General features: G+C 46.7%; 3 protein-coding genes across 5 annotated transcripts in view; 2 read left to right on the top strand and 1 right to left on the bottom strand.

The window, feature by feature from the left end:
- Window positions 1-903: 903 nt before the first annotated feature.
- On the bottom strand, window positions 904-2,229 carry LOC121601237. The gene is made up of 2 exons (XM_041930056.1): window positions 2,136-2,229; window positions 904-2,026 (listed from the first exon to the last, which is right to left on the bottom strand). The coding sequence occupies exon 2, from the start codon at window positions 1,976-1,978 to the stop codon at window positions 1,139-1,141; it is 840 nt and encodes a 279-aa protein (XP_041785990.1). The 5' UTR covers window positions 1,979-2,026; window positions 2,136-2,229; the 3' UTR covers window positions 904-1,138.
- A 3,393-nt stretch (window positions 2,230-5,622) lies between these two features.
- Window positions 5,623-12,599, top strand: LOC121601231 (HEAT repeat-containing protein 1 homolog). Its single transcript, XM_041930041.1, has 4 exons — window positions 5,623-6,908; window positions 6,984-7,243; window positions 7,316-12,104; window positions 12,219-12,599. Exons 1-4 carry the CDS (start codon window positions 5,743-5,745, stop codon window positions 12,409-12,411), a joined length of 6,408 nt encoding a protein of 2,135 aa, XP_041785975.1. The 5' UTR covers window positions 5,623-5,742; the 3' UTR covers window positions 12,412-12,599.
- A 2,686-nt stretch (window positions 12,600-15,285) lies between these two features.
- The window catches only part of LOC121601233 (zinc transporter 2-like), a 35,853-nt gene continuing 31,757 nt past the window's right edge, over window positions 15,286-19,381 (top strand). The window contains exons 1-3 of one of the 3 annotated variants that reach the window (XM_041930043.1): window positions 15,286-15,457; window positions 17,361-17,456; window positions 17,886-18,179. In XM_041930043.1, coding sequence (XP_041785977.1) covers window positions 18,145-18,179 — 35 coding nt within the window. In that variant the 5' untranslated portion in view covers window positions 15,286-15,457; window positions 17,361-17,456; window positions 17,886-18,144. Of the gene's footprint in view, window positions 15,538-17,360; window positions 17,457-17,885; window positions 18,180-19,381 lie in introns of all 3 variants that reach the window. The other 2 variants (XM_041930042.1, XM_041930044.1) reach the window with 2 other exon arrangements.

Consider the following 19,381-nt stretch of genomic DNA (forward strand, 5'->3'; position numbering starts at 1 on the left):
AAGTTGTGCGAGTTGACGACTGTACCACGGGACCGCCCCCTTTTAGTCTGTAGAAGGGTGTTGTTGATTCAATCCTGAAGATTTCAGCCTATTTTCCAAATTAATTCCCAACTAAGAGGTATTGCTATAATAGTTCTGCACTGTGTGGATGGCTGAATGGTTGCATCGAATTCTTGTTATGATATGAAATTTTTAATCTTTTGCTCGGTTTCACATGGAGCACTGCCCTGGTTCCTCTCTTCTGCTTCTATTTGGAGTAATTTCTTGCCGGACCGTATAGAGGCTTTCGTATTTTATAGTTAGTTTAGTCCTTGCTAAGGGAAGACGGTCCATATGAGGATTGAACCCATGAAGTGTATGTTGTTAAGTCGTATGAGTTGACGATTGTACTACGGAACTATCACAATTTAAATCCCCCAATTGGTTGGCCTATTATAAATGTTCTGTACTGAAAGTGAATTTTCCCTTTATATGGCTGAATGTTGGCATTCTTTGCATGGATTCTTATAATGGTGTGAATTTTATGGTTATTTGATCGGCTTCACTAATAACAGTGTCCTGGTATTGTGCCTGATTGTCCAATAAGGCCTGAATTTGATGGACATTATAACTCATGATGTATGAAAACGCGCCTGAGAAGCCTGTATATATCAGGCATGTTATATTCTTGCAATCGACACATCCCAACATCGAATTCATGCTTGCTGTTTGCTTGAGTTGTATGAAAAAGTTCTCTATGGATGTTCATTTTTTTTACCTGTAAGCCTGTGTATCAACCTAATCCACCTTCTTATCGACAAACGATGCCAAAATTCTAATCACAAGACATCGATTCGCTTCTTTACCCATTTACACGCTATTTTGGGGCTTGCTTTCAAGAACAATCACCTTGAAAACCACTTCGCATGTTGCCTAACTGTGTATCAGGGACCATCATAACGTTTAATAATATTGCGCAGTTATTTTATAAAACCCTTTTCCTACACGCGATTGCCGAATAAATCGCTGAACATATCCTATTCCGTTTCCTCTGCGCTATCTCTTGCTATCGGCATTATTCTAAAATCTATTACTCTAGTATTTCTGTAACCAAACTGGAACAGGCTCCATTAAAAAAGGCTCTCCCACAGTGCCCTTCTCATTTGATGTTTCGCATCCCTTCCGCACTGTACACGGTACGACTTCGGTAGCTGCTGTGGGGCGGCAGCGGAGGACCACCGCAAACAACATCCCCATCCTCACGCCCGATATGCTTGGAGGAGGACAGTACCATGTCTACCGGCACTTTGGTCCACTTCTTTTTCTTACCTCGTCTTGAGCTGTTTTTCGAGGAACTGGAGCTGGCGGAACTTGTGACGCTCGTGTTCAGCTCACTTCCGCTCGATTCCGGGTCGGGTATCGGCTGTCGAAATTCGACAATCGTCGGAAACAGCACGGTGAGCGGTTTCGATGGATCGTATTTCATGTCTTCGGACGGTTTCGGTGACGCACTTTGTGACTCGTCATCTTCATCCTCCTCTTCCGAGCAGTAGCGCTGATGGAACAAATCACCGTCCAGGATCAAAGGCACCTTCCCGTCGACGCGTATCTTTTCCTTGACAACGGTCGGTATGGTAGTACGGCTGCTGAGCTGGCTGTCCGTACTGTGGATACCGAGCGTACGCAGACCGGCGGTGATTTCTGCCGCCCGATCTCCGGCCAATATTTCACGCGTCGTTGGCAGATGCCCCATCGGGTAGTTTTGCGCCTGGAGACGACTGATGCGTGCGGCTAGACGGATTTCTTCCAGCCGACTGTGCGATACGTCGACGACGCCACGTCCACGGCCCATCGGTTTCGTGGCGCTGGCACCCGCCACGGTTGACGTGAACGAACCATTGTCCAAACCGTTGAAGTACTCGGTCGCGTTCATCGTGTAGCCCATCGCACTGTTGATCGCCCGACTGATCTCTTCCTCTGCAGAGGTACGGTCGATCATTTTGGTGGTGGCTGTCGAATGCGGACGGGCGAGATGAACGGCACGGAACTGTGGCGCAGTTTGGGATGGAACAAAATAAAAGTAAAATCGTTTATGCAGGCTAGTAAACAGGGCAGACACAGTTAAATGTCAAAAGTGTAAAATAAGCAACAATTACCGTGCAATGCGACAGAAACTGCTGAAATATTTGATGAACTTCGCGTTCTTGCTGATACAGCAATGGCGAACGCAGTGACCCGCATACGCGATTTGTAAACACTTCACCTGTCAAACTGAAGCTGTCGGTGTTTTCCAGGTTCTAAACAAACTGTCGGTGTTTCCCAAAGTGCAAATCTGACGCGAAATTCAAAATTGACGTTACCGTCCAAATAGACATAGAGCGACAGCGTCGCGCGCGACGAAAAATAGCTCAAAATTTCACTCGGTGTAGATCAAAGTAGCTCATTTGACTCAGTCAACCAACTTGTTTTTTAATTGAAAACACACAAAAATAGGTTAAAATGTGTTCAAATCTATTTTTGCGTTTGGCATTAATCTGGCTTGTAAACAAAGTAGATAATTCGATTATTTCGGATGAAGCAAAATTGTCGCGCGCGATGAGTAGCTCTTTTTGCAAAATTGAGCTACTTTTTGTCGCGCGCGACGTTGTCGCTGTGTGTCAATTTGGACGGTTAGATCGAATTTATGTTTCAAGCATTGAAGGTTTTTATGTAAAATGTATTTTAACAGCAGAGCTAGGAGTTTACTTATTATGCTCATCAGCTTCGTCGCAGACTGAACTTATTTTTTTTTAAATGTAGAAGGAAATAATTCAACACGAATTATAGTGTGACCGTATGGTTTGAAAACTGAATAGTAAGTGATGATTTAAAACTAAAACTCTGTCTTATATTTCATTCTGCGCTTTATCCGTCTATAAAACTTCGAGGCGTTTGCAAGACCTTATTGGCTCGACTGAACGAGACCGTGGCCAACGCACTGGCAGTACCACCTTTCAAACATTTTTAAAGAAAGATTTTCCTACACTGGCACACGTGATCTTTACGGTCTACGATCTGAATTGCAAGTGTTTGTAAACAATTCGAAAATTCTTCATATTCTATTTTTCTTTCCACGCTCTCTTGAATTTACGGTAAAAAATTTTTATCTTCCTATCCGTATCAGTACCACTTTTTAAACATTTTTAAAAAAAGATTTTCCAACACAGAAACACTTGATCTTTACGGTTTGAGATCTTAATACCAAGTGTTTATAAACAATTGAAAAATTCCTTATATTCTATTTTTCTTTTCACGCTCTTTCGTTTTATCGTGGTAGTTTTTTTTTCTTATCTTCGTGCCCTTAACGTTCGTCTCCTTCTTTTTACGAGAGAACCGATGTTGTAAATGTTTGCCCGTTTTATCCTTTATTTCGCATAGATTTTGTTACCTCGGTCTTTTTTGGGCACGCTTGGCTGGTTTATTGCTGTGCCGTGTGTGTATGAGCAATCGTACATGGCATGATTCTGTAAGACGCTTCTTTTCCTTATTTATATAGGTTTTGCATTTGGATGTTTAGCGGATGCTGTTTGTTACGCGTGCGATTATTCTAAATGTCTCAAACTGTAATTTCACATGGTGCGCGATCACCTTAATCTAGAAACCGGCAACGCTACGTGTAAAAGCAGAATAAAAATGCCTCACAAACACTAACATGCGGCACTCACGAGTACGTACACTTATGTACTAATTATCCTCGGAAAGGATAAACTAACACCCTAAAATAGTATGGGCTTCCAGGGGTATAAAAGGGACCGAACATTGAATAAAGAAACCATTCGGATTTTGTAACTCTAACCGCGCGGCTACATGAGGTGAAATATACAGCGAAATGAACTATTTGACAGGCGAAATATCTGACGGATTAAGCATCACAGCAACCAGCTGATGTGCAATGTAAACAAATAACGTGCACAAAATCGTAATTAAATCCATTAAATAGCTTCAATATTGAGTACTTCGTTAATTTTCAGTCAACAGTTAATAATTTCTTCCAATTAGGGAATGTTCTGCTTCAGAAGATATTATTTTGAATAGAATTTCGAAAGCGGATGTTGTGTCTCCCCCAACCCTTTAGCTATACCTGTCAGATATTTCATCTGTCAAATAGTTCATTTCGCTGTATATTTCACCTCATGTAGCCGCGCGGTAAGAAACCTCGTCTTTTTTAATTTTGCATATTCGGATCAGAAAGAAATCTCTCATCCCTCTTCACCCCCTTCTGCGGCATAGGCTCCTCAAATTACTTGAGAGAGCAACTAGCGGGAAGGTTAATTATTGGTGTTGAACGGTTGAGAAGATCGCTGTTACCCGAGCGGGTTTGACTTAGAAGGCCGCATCCTTCGCGTGGCCCACAGATCCGTTCGCCGTCGTAACACTGTTCATTGCACAGCAAACATACGTTAGGCGAACGTGCATTTGTTTTATTGTTTCCTTCTTGTTTTCCTTCGCTAGAATTTATTTTAGATTGCTACATTTCAAGGATGTCTCAAATCTCCTATGCTAAAGTGTGTTATAAAATTAATTCTTATTCTGCTCAAAGTTTGTTCGGCTGCATGAACGTTCAGAATTTTTCTACGTTGGTATTTCTCCTAGCTTGCGATATTTGTTGTATTTTTTTCAACCTTTACCAGATGCGTGATTAATTTCCTATACTTACGCTGTTTTAAGGATAGTTTTTTTTGCTTATTGCCCCGAAGCTTTTTGTTTGCTCGGGCTGTACTCTACCAATAGGCAACACGCGGTTTTGAGCAGTTTGCTCATTTGAAACCCAAAAAATGTGTCAGTTAACGTTCCAGATTAAAAAGAAAATGTCATTTATGGTGTTTCTGAGAATTGATCGTTAAAGAAAATCATTTAAATTTGAATTTCAATATCACGGTTGGCGGTTGAAGATTTAAAAAACTGTTCGATAAAATAGTTGATTTAATTTTGACTGTCGAGTTCTCAACATTGTCGTTTATTTGGGCTCGGTAAGTGTCCCACGGTTTTCCCAAAGTTTTCCTCTCTTTTTTATGTGAGACGACTGATATTGTAACGTGTTAAAGTTTATATCATTTACTTTTACCTACAAAATTACCCGTGATGATACGGGTGCTATTTTGATTTAATATTTTTTACCATTCTAAGGTGGGCTCAATTTTATTACTCAGAATGGAATCTTACGTTGTTTGCCGCATGCAAGATTGTTACCCTTCATTTCGGGTTTTTTTCTCGAATAAAGATATATGTTAATAACGCATGTATTTTGTACTTTAAGTATGTTTCTATGATGGATTTTTTTAAATTCACTTCTAATAATTTGTTAACATATTTTGAGCTTTTTAAAAAGTTTGACGATATTATTCGCCACTGGCACACGAGACGATTTGTTGCTCTTCATGAAGTTGAAATCGTCTGAAGTGAATAATCTTTCGACCTGGTTGTTGACTTTTGATATAAAAAATTTGGAAGCCAAAACTTAGTCCAATAATTGGTCGAAATTGTTTAAATGTTGTGAGTTCAATTTTAACGAGCCATTTTCCCATTGTGCTTTTTTTGTTTCTTGGGCTGTATCGTCAACTGTCAGCTTGCGCCGTCTGGTGGAAACGTCAAAGCTCAACATAAACAAATAGCACGTGTTTGGAATGTGCCGCATGTAGTCCGGCAGTGAGTGTAGTTCAATTAAAAAAGAAAGGTGTAATTGGCGGTCTTTTATTGTAATATAGTCCCAATCGTACTGCAACGATGGCTACCGGGCTAGCAGCACAGCTACAACGCTTGGCCGCACCGCAAACGTCCGCCCCAGTGGACGCGCGCCGCACGGCCTCGATTCTGTTCGACGCGAAGGAAGCCGCCTCCAAGGATCGGGAAGTAATTTACGACATCGGTGTGAGCGGGCTGGAGGAGCTTACCCAAATGCATGGCGCGTTCGCGCAGTTCGAGGACACGCTGTTCGACAAGCGTGCGATGGATCTGCAACGCTCCGTCGAAAACCGCGAGGTGAACGAGCAGCTCGATGGCAACATCCGGCGGTTTTTCTACCACCTCTCGCCGTACTTTATGCTGCAACCGGCGCACAAGTGTCTGGAGTGGTTGATCCGTCGCTTCGAGATCCACAAGTACAATCGCGAGCTGTTCGTGCATCTCATTCTGCCGTTTCACGAGACGCGCATCTTCGTGCGCTGCGTGCAAACGATGCAGATCGAGGAGGTGAACGACCGGCTAGCGTTTCTGGCGGCCGTGGGCAAATCGGGCGTACCACCGGCCAAGCGCACCATCATCGATCACTGCGTGAGCCATCCGGGGTTTCTACAGCAGTACGGAAGCTTCCTCACCGGTGCGGTTGAGGAGCTGGCCGGGAGGGCGAACGCCCTGCAGGCCACGTTCGCGTTTTACTGCACCACCGCGCTGGGAATGCTGCACAGTGCGGAGACGGTGTCGGAAAACCACGTCACTGCCGTGCTGCACACCGTCGGCAAGGGGCTGGCGTCGCGGGCGATCGATTTCGCCGCCGGTTCGTTCATGATCGTCGGGCAGCTGGTGATGAAGACGAGCCTGGCCCAGCTGACGGTCGACTATCTGGCCCGGCGGGTGATAGCGGTGCAGCTGCCGGCCCTGACGGCCGAAGCGACCATGCTGCTGGTGCTGATCTTCCAGACGCAGCACGAACGCTTGGCTACGCTGTCGAGGGAGCTGATGGGCGAGATCCGGCGCTGCAAATGGCTCGCCCCGACACTGTGCACCGTCAAGGCGGACGGTGTCGATGTGCTCCTGCTGTACCGGAAGCTGCTGGAAAAGTGTCTGAACGAAATCTGCTGCACCAAGGGTGCGCTCAAGCTGTACAGCGGGTTCTGCGAGCAGCTGATGCTGGAAATTCAGCTCACTGAGGTGGAGGCGGAAGTGATCGTACAGTAAGTGGAAGCATTCGTTTGGAAGCAGCTCTCCTGGCAAGTGCGTTTTAATTCACTTGATTCGTTTCGTTGCAGATGTGTGCTGGACTCATACTTCCACAAGGACGTGCCGGAGAAGAAAGCGGCCGCCAACAGCGACGAAACGATCGAGCTGGACAGCGAGGAGGAGGACGATTTTGTGAGCAGGGACCAGCACGTGACCCAGTGGTACTCGGAGTATCTGAAAAGCTTCGAGCGCCAGTACCCGGGAGCGTTCGACAAGGTCGTGAAGCGCATCATGAAGGGCCAGGAGCAGTACTCGCCCAAGAAACGGAACGCGCTGCGCAACGTGCTGGGTAAGTGTGTTGCACGCTCTTGTGTTTCGTTGCAATTTGTTTCTATTCTTGCTTGCTCGTCCTCTTTTTTAGGCTTCCTGCTGCAGGCATCGTACGACGAGAACGAAACGAACGTGTTCGAAAGCCTCTTCCATTACGATGCCGACCGGCGGGCGCACGCGGTCCAGTATTTGGTGGAAAACCTGCGCGCGATGAAGCTGAAGAGCACGGGTCAGGTCGATCTGCTGCGGGACAGTGTGCGGGAGCGGCTGGCGGACAGTAGCTGCGAGGTGATTGAGGAGCTGCTAAAGATTGCTCCGCAAGAGCTGATCGTGGTGGTCGGGACGGACGAGCTGATTGGCCGGCTGAGCCAGCTGGTGCTCAAGTGTGCGGCGAATCAGACACGGTGGGCCAAAGTAACGCCGCGCGTAATCGAACTGCTGACCGATAGGGTGGTGTACGGGCGGGGGAATGTAAATCAGATCATTATTGCACTGTATCCGCTGCTCTTTCCAATTGGAAACGATCCCGTCGGGCAGAGGAACGCCAAAGCGCTGCTGTCGACGGGCTTTGCGAAGCAATACCTGGTCGCACGGTTCTACGGCAATGAGGAGAACTGCGAACTGATGCTGAGCACGTTGTTGGAGGCTGGACAGTGCACCAATCCGGTGCAGATGTGCTTCAACATATTGCTGCTGTCGTCCGCACTGCCCACCCCGTGCACCGTCGACCAGGCGGACCGTGTGCTGGACTATGCGGTACGGCAGCTGCAAAACCATCGCTTCCGGTACGCACCGACGTCGGACATTCAGTGTCTGCAGGATAATCAGCTGCCGCAGGATCTGCTTACCGTGCCGATCCGGTACATCCTCGAACGCGTCCAGTTCGAGCCGATCGGGGAGATGAATTTCGGGCGGCAGTGTGTCTCGCTGAAGCTGCGGCTGCGCATTTTCGCCGTACTGCTCGAACAGTACTGCACGATCGATCCGAAGCACGGGCCGGTGCGGTCCATCTTTGGCGAGCTGCTGAAAAGCTACCTCTCGCGGCTGTACCCGCAGCTGGTGGATCGGATAGAGTTTCTGTCCCACTTTTACACCGCCCACCTGATCGAGCCGGGTTCGAAGGATGACACGGGCAACTTTGCGATCAACACGAAGCTGCAGATCCGTTGCCAGCGCTTGCTGAACACGCTGCTGGAGCAGGTGAGCCGGGAGGAAGGTGAGGGCTGCACGGTCACGGAAAGCGCACTGATAAACGTGCTCCTGTCGCTCACGTCCGGCTCGGCGGTGGTGCGCGAATGCACCATGCGCACGCTCCAGCTGATCGTTGCGCTGCGCAAGCGCAACGGGCTTTCGAAAGCGTTCAACGGCTTCGTGAAGCGCATGTACAAGCGGCGCGAAGAGCTCACGATGGACGGGGAGCAGCTGGCGCTGGTAGTGTTTGCGATCTTTTCGCTGGAGGAAGAGGATGGCGGCGAGCACCCGCTGCAGCCGGTGATGGAAAGCTTCGTGGCGCGCATCGTCGACCCGAGCACACCGACGTACATCGTGTGCGGCATCGTGGACTTGCTGAAGCTGCTAGACGATCCGCACGTGCTGCTGAGCTGCGCTTCGAAGGGTGTCAGCATCATCGAGCGCGTGAACGCCGCCGCCGCCCAGCCCGTGTTCGATGCGTACGAGTCGCGGGTGGTGCAGCTACTGCTGACACGCTTCAATCTGGACATGGTGGAGCATCTGCCGGGCAGTGCGATCTGCCAGCGGCTGGTAACGCTCGCCATTCGGTGCGACAAACCGCTCTGCCTGGCGTCGGAACGGAAACTTTGCACACCGGCCATCGCAATGATTGAAGCGCTCGCGGGTGAAGTTTTCGAAACGCTGCCGAAAGCGTACGCCAAGGAGGTGCTGCAGTGTGTCGTAGCGGCCACGACGCTGTCCGAGCATCCGGAAATGAACGCCGCCACCGGGAAGCTGTTCAAGAGCAGCGCGATCGATGCGGAGGTGGTGGTCGACATGCTGTGCGCCATGTACGACGGGCGGGCGCGGGACGACGCGACCGGGAAGCAGCCGGGCAAGGGGCGCAAATCGATTGCGATCGCACCGTCCGAGCGCGTGCTCAGCTCGACCGTGTGGAAGTGTGGGGTGACGCTGCTGGAGCATTTGCAGAACAAGCGAAAGCTCGCCAATGCGCAGCTGCTCGTGCCGAAGCTGTTCGAGTGCCTGAAGTACTGTCTGGACTTTGAGGAGCAGTCGGCGGTGGAGTACGTGAAGCAGATTGTCCTGGCGCTGCTGCTGCACTGCATCCAGAAGGTGGAGCACGAGAGCCCAGCCGGCGGGCCGGCACCGTTTGCGAACGCTAGCGGCACGTTCAAGGTGGAGCAGATTGTGCAGTGCATCCGGGGGACGCAGAACCCGCAGACGCACCATCACGCGCTGCTGCTGCTCGCGCACGTGGCCCGCTACGTGCCCGACCAGGTGCTGCACAATATGATGGAAATCTTCACCTTCGTCGGGTCGTCGATCGTGCGGCAGGACGATGCGTACAGCTTCCAGATCATCTCGAAGATCATCGAAACGATCATACCGACGATTGCGCTCGGTGGTGGTGGTGGTAGTGGTGGGGAGGGAGCCGAGGTGTCGGCTGCGCCTACCGCCGCCCAGATGGAGCAGGTGGTGCCGATACTGAAAATCTTCTCCGACATCATACTGGACGTGCCGGAGCATCGGCGCATCCTGCTGTACGTGAAGCTGCTGCAAACGCTCGGGCCGGCCGAGTATCTGTGGGTGTTTCTGGGCGTGCTGATCGAGTCGGACGTGATGAAGGGCGGCCAGAAGGCGGAGCGGCGCAATCCGGCCAAATCGCGGGCGGACGCGGAGCTGGCGGGCAGCGAACTGTCCAAGCGCATGGAGGTGGCGCTGCTGATTGCGCGCGAGTTCGAACCGACGGTCATCATACAGACCTGCACGTACCTGGTCGACTATCTGCGCGATCTGCCGATGGAGATTGAGAAGCGCAAGAGCGACTTGGGCCCGATGGAGCTGGATGTGGTGGATGGGTCGATCTTTAACGTGAAAACGCACACGGGGAGACAGCTGAAGCACTTTAAGTACTCGCTGGTGCAGTTTGTCGGTGGGTTGCTGTCGACGGTGTTTGTGATCAACAAGATCGCCCAGCTGAACGAGGAGGAAACGCTTGGCATGAAGAAGTACTACCAGAACCTGATCGTGGGCATTCTGACGTACGTGAATGCGGTGTCGAAGATGCTGGACAAGCTGAAGGAGGACGGTTCGGACGAGAAGATACCGCTGTACTGGCGCGCGATGCTGAACAACTGTTACGACATACTGGAGAGCACCATCTCGCTGCTTTCGGCCGACACGCTGATCATCGTGGTGCATGGACTGCTGAAGCATCGCTTCCTGATGGTGCGGCGCAAGGTGATCGAGCTGCTGAACAACAAGCTGCAGTACAAGCAGGACTACTTCAACGACAGCCACTATCCGGGGCTGCTCAAGCTGTTCGATCCACTGGTCGAGCTGGTGCAGGGCCTGTACGAGGAGCAGCACGTGGTCGGCACCGCTTTCGAGCGGATGGTGATCGTGCAGCTGAGCTACATTGCGGTGCGCCACCTGTCCAAGATACTGACGCAGTACGACACGAAGAAGGTGCAGTCGGTGCTGGCCGCGCTGATGGAGGAGCTGCACGGCTACAAGCGGAACCCGAACACGCAGATACTGTCCTCGCTGATCCTGTGCATCGGCGAGCTGTGCAGCCACCTCGGCCCGTACTCGATCAACTTCCTGCCCAAGTTTATGCCGATGGTGAGCAAGTTTCTGCACGCGCAGCTGCAGTCGGGCGAACCGTTCGACATACTTACCTCGAGCATCGTGCTGCTGACGGTGAAGATTGTCGACACGCTGGCCCGCTTCATCTCGCCCTACCTGCGCTCCATGCTGGTGGGGCTGGCCCGGCTGTACGCGATGATCGAGCAGAAGAAGGACCCCCGGTTGGGCAACATGCTGTCCCGGCTGGTGTTGATCTGGGACAGTCTTACGACGACGCTAACGCCGCGCGTGCTGCTGCCGGCGATCGAGGAATGCTACCACACGCTGATCGGCGAAGGGGAGCTGAGCGCGATCGGCCCCCTGATGGGGCTGCTCTCCACCATGTTCGGGAAGATGAAGTCCAGCAGCTTCGACGCGATCCGGAGCGAGGTGACGGAGCTGTTCCTGACGGCGCTACAGTTCCGGTGCTACAATTCGGCCACCGATACGTACACGCTGGACGCGATTGATGCGGCCGAGGCGCACGTTATCAAGGCGTTCGTGGTGCTGATTCTGAAGCTGTCGGAGAGTACGTTCCGGCCGCTGTTCTACCAGGTGTTTGAGTGGTCGATCCGCGAATCGTCTAGCAACGATCGCGCGATCACGTTCTTCAACCTGTGCTGCCACGTGGCGGAAGCGCTCAAGTCGCTGTTCGTGCTGTTCGCCAGCGATCTGGTCGCGATCGCGGTGAAGCTGCTGAACGCAACGAACAGTGCGAAGGTTGGCGAGCACGGCGGCGATGGGGGCGACGACGCGGTGAGCGAGCTGCACTTTGAGGTGGAGTCGAAAAACGTCACCCTGCTGCGGTACGTGCTGAAGACGCTGTACAGCATCGTGCTGTACGACAATCAGAACTTTATCAACGCGGTACGGTTCGACATGCTGCTCGGGCCGGTTTCGGACCACCTGGAGAACGGGCTGATAGTGCGGGTGCCGGAAGTGCGCACGCTGGTGATCGACTGTCTCGCCCAGATGGCGGTGGCCGTGATGGATGATTCGCTGTGGCGCCAGCTCAATTATCAGGTGCTGATGAAAACGCGCAACAACGACGCGCAAGTGAGGTAAGCGGGAAGCACGGACCGGGGTGGTACGCTTTAGTGTGGGCGCAATAATCATTACCGTCTTTATTATATCTCCTTTTCTTCGTTTGTGTGTGATTTCTTTCCCGCCGGTAGATTGTTCGCGCTCGAGGCGTGCACGGAAATAGCGCGCAAGCTGGGCGAAAGCTACGCGCCGCTGCTGCCGGAAACGATTCCATTCCTGGCGGAACTGATGGAGGACGATAATGAGGACGTTGAGAAAGCGGTGCACCATTCATGCCGTGAAATTGGCCGTGCGACAGGTGAAGATTTGCAGAAATACTTCTAGAAAAAGATGTATTTGGGGATGGAGGGGAGACCTGTCGGGCGAGGTCAGACGAGAAGTACCACCGTCACTTCTGGCGCGAAAGGGCGAAACGTTTTACTTTGCGTTGCAGTGCGAGAAAAGTCAAGATATAATAAAGAATCGATTAAAATTCTAAAGCATGAGAGAAACGAAGTTGTTGCTACGCTGAGAAGATTTGCGTCCTCGGATAAGGATGAGAAATTAGAGTGTAAAGAAGTGCAACGGGATGAAGTAGCGGGACGACAGACGGTAAGTAAGTATTTAATTTTCAACTTGCATTCGGGTCGAGACAGGTGTGTTAATTATCCGCGGATTTATAAAACATTAAAGCTGATTGAAATCTCTTTTTGAATTTAAACATTCAACATCAAATTAAATTAAATAGAAATTTTAGTGTTTTCACTCCGTTACCCAATGCCATCATGGAAATTCCCTTTTTCTTGCACAAAACGAGCTTAACACTGTTATAAAAACTTTATCTGTACTCATCACACTGTTTTCCGGGTCAGTTTCTAATGTGAACGGCATTATTCAACAATCGCTCAAAGTATTTTGAAAAGCTCAGCTGTCACAAATAATTACAGCTGTTGAAAAACATCTTGAAAGTTTCGAATCATGCTATTCACATTGAAAACTGAGCCGGAAAACAGTGTATTGCTCTAATTACAAGTCATTTCACTATCTCGATTTTACTAACGTAATTGCGTATGCGTTGGTAGATATTTACTACTGCGCCATTTCATGAAATCGCTCTCAAATGACTAGTTTTAAGTTAATTTTAATGTTTACAAATATGATACTTGTGTGCACTTTCAAATAACTCCCCTTTGTTCGAATTATGAATCTTAAGGATCTAGTAGACGGAGAATATTTATTTTTTTCTAGCAGTTCATTTGTTCATTATTCTTAAGCGACTCGAGCAGTTTAAGTCCCAATTCATTATTGCTGCTGTTCGTTTGTATGGTGTGTTCAAATTTGCACATTATGTACGGAATATCGCTGTACGGTGCTTGGCAGAACAATTAAAAATGTTATCTGAATGATTAACATACAGCCCCTGCTGCGATACAAAATAGCATTTCACGCGTACACTGCTGTTATACTGTATTGTAATTTATGTTAGCGTTTCAGCGAACAGCTATTTACAGTTTCTGTATGTTAAATTGCATTGCATTGTAAATTAATTAATAAATGTTATACGTTTTCCTGCAATTTTGCGAAGCTTTTTCATTTTTCGTTCCTATGAGTGCCGGGAACAGCTCACGTATCTCGTAGCTTAAAGCCGCGCTGATACCAACAAGAGTGGACGTGATTTCATTTCTTGATTTCATTGTCATTAGAAATGAGTTATGAGAGCAGACATATGAAAACAAATGATTACTTTGTAATTTTGATCACAACTACATCACTTCCCAAATCATTCATTATTATTCTTTAAATCATGTTTTACTATTTTTAAACCCTGCTATCTTAATGAACACCTGTAGAAGTTCATACGATAGGGACCTGTAGAAGTTGTTTAGCAAAAATGGATTAAGTTTAGACGACTAAACGACATTTCCGACAAGAACAAACTACAGAACTCAAGAATAAAATAAAAAGAATTGAACTCTAATACACTAACAAACTAAAAACAAGACTATTAATAAACAAAACAGCTAATTATAGAGCTAGAAAAGAGAGCAAAAAGACCTGAAAGACTGAAGAATTAAAAACAAAAACTTAAAGAAACAAACAGGAAAAATATAACTAGAAATATTAAGAAATGGAAAGGTAAAGAACTAATAAAGAATTTATAAAAAATAACAAAAGAACTACCCAAAAAATTGTAAAAGAAATAATGATTTAATGGAATGGATAATGGAAGAATGAAGTAATTTAAGGGTGAAGAATCCAATCAGAAATAAACAACTGATAAACTAAAGTATTAAATTGAGCTTATTAAGTACAAAAAAGAGAACTGAAATAAAAAATAAAAAATAATCAACAAAGTTCGGGGAAACAACATCAACACTAAACAACTGAATCTTCCAATTAATTGAACGTAGTACAAATCAATTGCATATAATCTCGGGAAACCCTGCTCGCATTACTCACTCGGAAGCACAATAAGATAAAATCTATCTCACATCTATCTACGATGTCTACCCCAGCGATTCTCCCGGTTTGAAGGAACGCGTGTAATTTCACTCGGTACCAATGTTTTGCCAAACAAACCCCTGTCTGTTAGCTGCGAAATGTGTGTGATCACATATTTTGTTTCTGCACCAATTTAAGCTCATCGTAATGATGAGCTAACGTGTGTTTACACCGAGCGATGAGACGGTGATCTTTGACGGTGGCGAAAGAATGCATTGCACCTTCGCTATCCAGATAACAACCAGGGCTATATGATTAGACGTAGCGGGGAAATAAAATGAGTAAACCATACACCCGTCCGTTTGCCACCTTCTCACCTGTCCAAGCTCTTCAATGCAAAGCCTAGTTCGGGACGGGCAGGAGTTGTGTTGGTGTTCTTGTCTGGTCTGAGAGACGTCGTTGACGGTGATCATGTCCCCAGGGCCCAAAGCGAACTATGCGATCAACGTACTTGCACGGAGTCTACTGTTGATTTGCTTTACGATAACACAACTCAGCCGTAGTAGCTTCACACTACGGGAAGAAACACCCATACTAATGAAGCAAAGTATTGTAAGGCCACAGCTGTAAATATTGACATGGTTTAGAAATTTGACCACTATTCTGTCTCTCTGTCCCAAGCGCGTCTAGGTGTGTGAAGGGTTTGGTGGTGGTGGTGTTGTTGGTTGGGAAGCTGTACCGGTCCGTTCAGTCCGTAGTACAGGATTGTGCGATATCATTTTAAGCGGCTCAGTTACGCTGCTGCACCCGGGCCGGAACGAACCGTTGTTACTGCGCGGCTGTGCGGAGCGAAATGTGGCCAGATTCTAGTGTACCCGTGTGTTGTTGATAACAGCCTGTTTGTTTGTGTCAAAAAGTTTGCAAACTGTAACAAGAGTGAAGAAAACATGTAGGTTCTATACACTGCTGCCTAACAACCAGTCGATAAAGTGCTGCGAAAAGGAAGGGAATTGTCATCCCTGGGTTAAGGTTAAGATGCTTCGGTTCTATGCCGATCTAAAGTGACAAATTGGAGATGGGGGGGACAGTTTTGTGGCATCTTTCTTTAAGTCAGTGCTGTGAAGTGAATTAGATCAATTTCTAGCCCCGTCCCGTCGTAAAACTGCGTGTGTGTGTCCTACCTCGGACTCGGAACAAAATTATGCACGCTCTGGTGTGTTTTACTATGCTTTACCTGCCCGCAAAAGGACACACGAAAGAGTGAAAGAGAGTGCGCGCAATGGAGTGCCCGAGTGTGTGGCCGCGGCTAGGTGTAACCGTTCTTCGGGGGCCATTAAAAATAGATTAATATTTCCGAAAGTGCAAGTAACACAATAAAACACACTATCACACTCGGGTTGACCGAGTCGGCCGCTGCCAGCATGGCCAGAAGGGACCTAACTAATATATTTCCGCCCCCGGGGCTTCACGATCTATCTTTCTCACCTGGAGCCGGGGCCCGCTAAAGGAACTGGATGGCTCCTAAATTTTCTGGAACCACTGTGCGTCCGCGTCCATCGTTTTTTTTTTTGTTGTTGCCCCCTGTGTTTCAGTGTACGTGAGGAACGTCGTTTTTTGTGCCTTACTTAGCTTTGGACTGGTAAATTGTTTGCTTTTCTTTTTTTGTTTGGTTTCTTTTCTTTCCCGGTGTTTGGTTCCGGTTCCGACCGGCCCTTCTGAGTGTGTGTGTTAAGTTGGGAAAAAGACGTAAGAATTGCTTGGTGGAAGCGGGAAACGATAGGTGACTCAGTTGCAGTCATTACTTATGCGGTTGTGATATTTAAATATTTATTACTGTTTAGCAATTTATTGCCCGTAAATAACGCTACTGCGTTGAGCTTTCGTTTTTTTGGGAGTGTGGTAGTGAGAGCGAATTCTACTAAATGTGGTATAAACAAAGATGGTCATAATTTTTGCTGCGAACCGTTTCGCTACTGTTTAAGCGGTCCGGTGATACTGAGATTTTGGATTGAAAATGTGTGCAGTGTGTGAGTGTGTAATACCGTGATAAAGTGTAAAGTGACGTTGTATCGTGTTGTAAAAAACACAGATTAAGCTCTTGTTGGGATTTATTTAGCTCATTTGTTTACGGCTTATCGACCACGTTATTTGCAGTTATTAGAGTTATTAGGGCGATCGGCTTATATCCTGGGCGCCGAACATGATTCGTTGCCCATCTGGATCCGCAGAGGACATTAAATGTTGGGTTTGAGAATCATACTTTCACTCACAATTCAAATAAAACAAATTTAGACACAACCATGTCCACAAATAGGCTGTTAGGATTTGATAAATATTTCACTTTGTTCTATTGTCATTATTACATGATGGCCTGAGCGCTATTTTCATGTTTTTTTTATTAATCTTGGTTTTTTTATCGTTCAAGTTTTCCGTTGTTTGGCTCTTATTTGTTTAATTTAAAAATATATTTTGCAGCTTTTGCGCTAAGTTTGGTTTAACTTTTCCTATTGTTTGTTCTGGCTTCTTATCATAATTTAGTTTTTGTGTGGCAATGTTAGGAAACTTCAAGAATTAAAAATAAAAAAAAAAACAGAAAATTAACATTTTTCGTAATATGGAGATGTCGTTCATTGTAAAAAAATCAAAAATAATAAAAATAAAGATTTAAAAAACAATAAGTCATACTTTATTTCAACATCTTCTTAACTTTTTCCTAGATATTTTCATTATTAGCTATCGTATACTCATTTTGTTTCGATCTTGATAGAGATTAAAATGACTAGTTTTGAAAGTTAAATACATACTGCGGTGTATTGATAAACTAATCTAACTAAATATGATACCAATTTAAGTAAAGATACTGCTCTAGCATCGTTGCAAACTCAATACACAAGCAAAACTAAACGCGGAAAGTTGTGCAAAGCTGTCGTGTGGTTTAGTATCAGCTAGTAAGTTTCATACAAATATTTATGTTTCATAAACTAAGTTGTGGTATTAATTTTACAACAGCGATTGATGTTTACTAAATTCCCATTTTTTACACATCTTCTTACATGTTTTTTGTACTTTTGGATTTTTTTCTATTTCTCTTTTCTATTTTTTTTAAATCTCATTTACATATTTTATCTCTGTTACCCTATTTGCTCCTTTTAATCAAACGCGAGTAAAATTGATGCCATAAAATAATTTTTTTATTATTGTAATGATTTTATGTCAGATTTGTAATTCATATACCAAATTTAAGCGGTGTTTTAAACACATAAGGGTTATTATTGTCCAACTATTGTCTTTTTTAATCTATACCTTAATTTTCTTATGTTTTGCCTTAAATTTCAAACTATTTTCATATCCACAAAACGTTCCATACATCCATACAGCCAGTGTAAGCAAGTTGTGATAGGTGTAGTGCCGTTATGCCGTTAATACTTAGTGTTGTTCTGTGACTGTTACTGTAACGTATACGTGAGTGTTGTTGTGTGACAGTGATTGTATTGTACGTGTATACCACATGTGAGTTTGACACACGAAACTGGACCATAATCTGCTCATACAATTCCGCGTACACCGGGACGCGCCCGTACGTCATCGTGCATCGGAAGGATTTGGCGTGCTGAAGGCTGAAGAGCGGTGTTAACCATGGACAAGGACCAGCAGAAGCAACCGTTGGTTATGTAAGTTTTCAAACCCAAACCCATCGGGCGGCGGCGGCGGCGGCAGTATTTGAATAGTTGTAAATAAATAAATTTTAATTAACGAGTGTAGGCAAGCCCGAGAGTTAAAGCCCGGGCGCGTTCGGAAGCGGAATGTTGGCTCCTGGAATGGCCGCATCGCGGACGGGTTCGCCGGTTCCGCTTGAGCCCTTCCGTATCGATTGCTTCCGTGTGCGGCGGGCGTGCTTCCCTAGAAGTCAAAGGTAAAATTTCCCAGATTTGATGGTCGGTAAACTTTTCGCCGAACACCGGAGGTATTTTCGTGGGCCCGCGTTGGGTCATCGTGGGGGGGGGGGGATGAAGTTGCGAAAATTGTTTCCGTTTGCTCGCGCGCGCGCGCCTGAATTGTAGTTGCGGCAAGTGTGCGCGGTGGCGATGGTGGTGTATCGGTGATTGATTTTCATTAAAGGGAAGCCGCGGACGGACATGGCCTGGCCGGCTAGGGCTGGGTGAACGGTCGGCCGTGGAAGTTTGCGCCACGCCGTGCGATTTCGGACGGTTTGGTAGCGGTTATGATTTGATTTTCACTGCTACCGGCACAAAAGGGGGCTTTATGCGCTAATGGCTGAGCCGGCTGGTTTCTCGCTACACCTGTAATGGGGTGGAGTAGCATGTCTGCTAGGGGTGCTTTTATAAATAGAAATTCCTTGAAAATTTCATTTACGCAGATGCACCACCAGAAGCTAAACGGTTGTAAGATAGGGGAGGGTTTTGGAAAATTGGGGATGCACTCTGTGTGGTCGGTGTAAATCGGTAATTGATTAGAAGTTCTGTATCTCGAAATGAGGCAACAATTCGGAGAACCAGGGGAACCTAGCATGCCTACGAAGCGGGTACGCCACTCTCGGTAGAAGGGTTTTTAAAATTCAGTTACATTTCTGTGCATTAATTAATTGATTGCGATGAATTCTATGATATTAAATTTTTAAGGCTCGTGTGCGAACACCTCTAAGAGAATTGAAATCAATTATGGGATTCAAAGGAATTAAAGTTTCATTTCTTAAGGGAAACAACAATATGGTGTACATTTCTTTGATTATTATCTTGTTTTTTTTCTTTAGAATTTGTGGTCAAATTAATTGTATTTGGGAAATAATTATGTACTTAAACAATAATCTCAAATGCAACACATTCCCCAGAATTAAAGTGCAAACGGGAGGCAG

The sequence above is a fragment of the Anopheles merus genome, unplaced genomic scaffold, assembly GCF_017562075.2.
Source record: "Anopheles merus strain MAF unplaced genomic scaffold, AmerM5.1 LNR4000045, whole genome shotgun sequence".
Classification (NCBI taxonomy): domain Eukaryota; kingdom Metazoa; phylum Arthropoda; class Insecta; order Diptera; family Culicidae; genus Anopheles; species Anopheles merus.

Bases quoted from the DNA above. Each gene is read 5' to 3' on its own strand.
- LOC121601237 (XM_041930056.1), bottom strand. From the start codon at position 1,978: ATGATCGACCGTACCTCTGCAGAGGAAGAGATCAGTCGGGCGATCAAC.
- LOC121601231 (XM_041930041.1), top strand. From the start codon at position 5,743: ATGGCTACCGGGCTAGCAGCACAGCTACAACGCTTGGCCGCACCGCAA. The intron at 6,909-6,983 runs GTAAGTGGAAGC...GTTTCGTTGCAG, and splicing joins GAGGCGGAAGTGATCGTACA to ATGTGTGCTGGACTCATACT. The intron at 12,105-12,218 runs GTAAGCGGGAAG...TCCCGCCGGTAG, and splicing joins AACAACGACGCGCAAGTGAG to ATTGTTCGCGCTCGAGGCGT.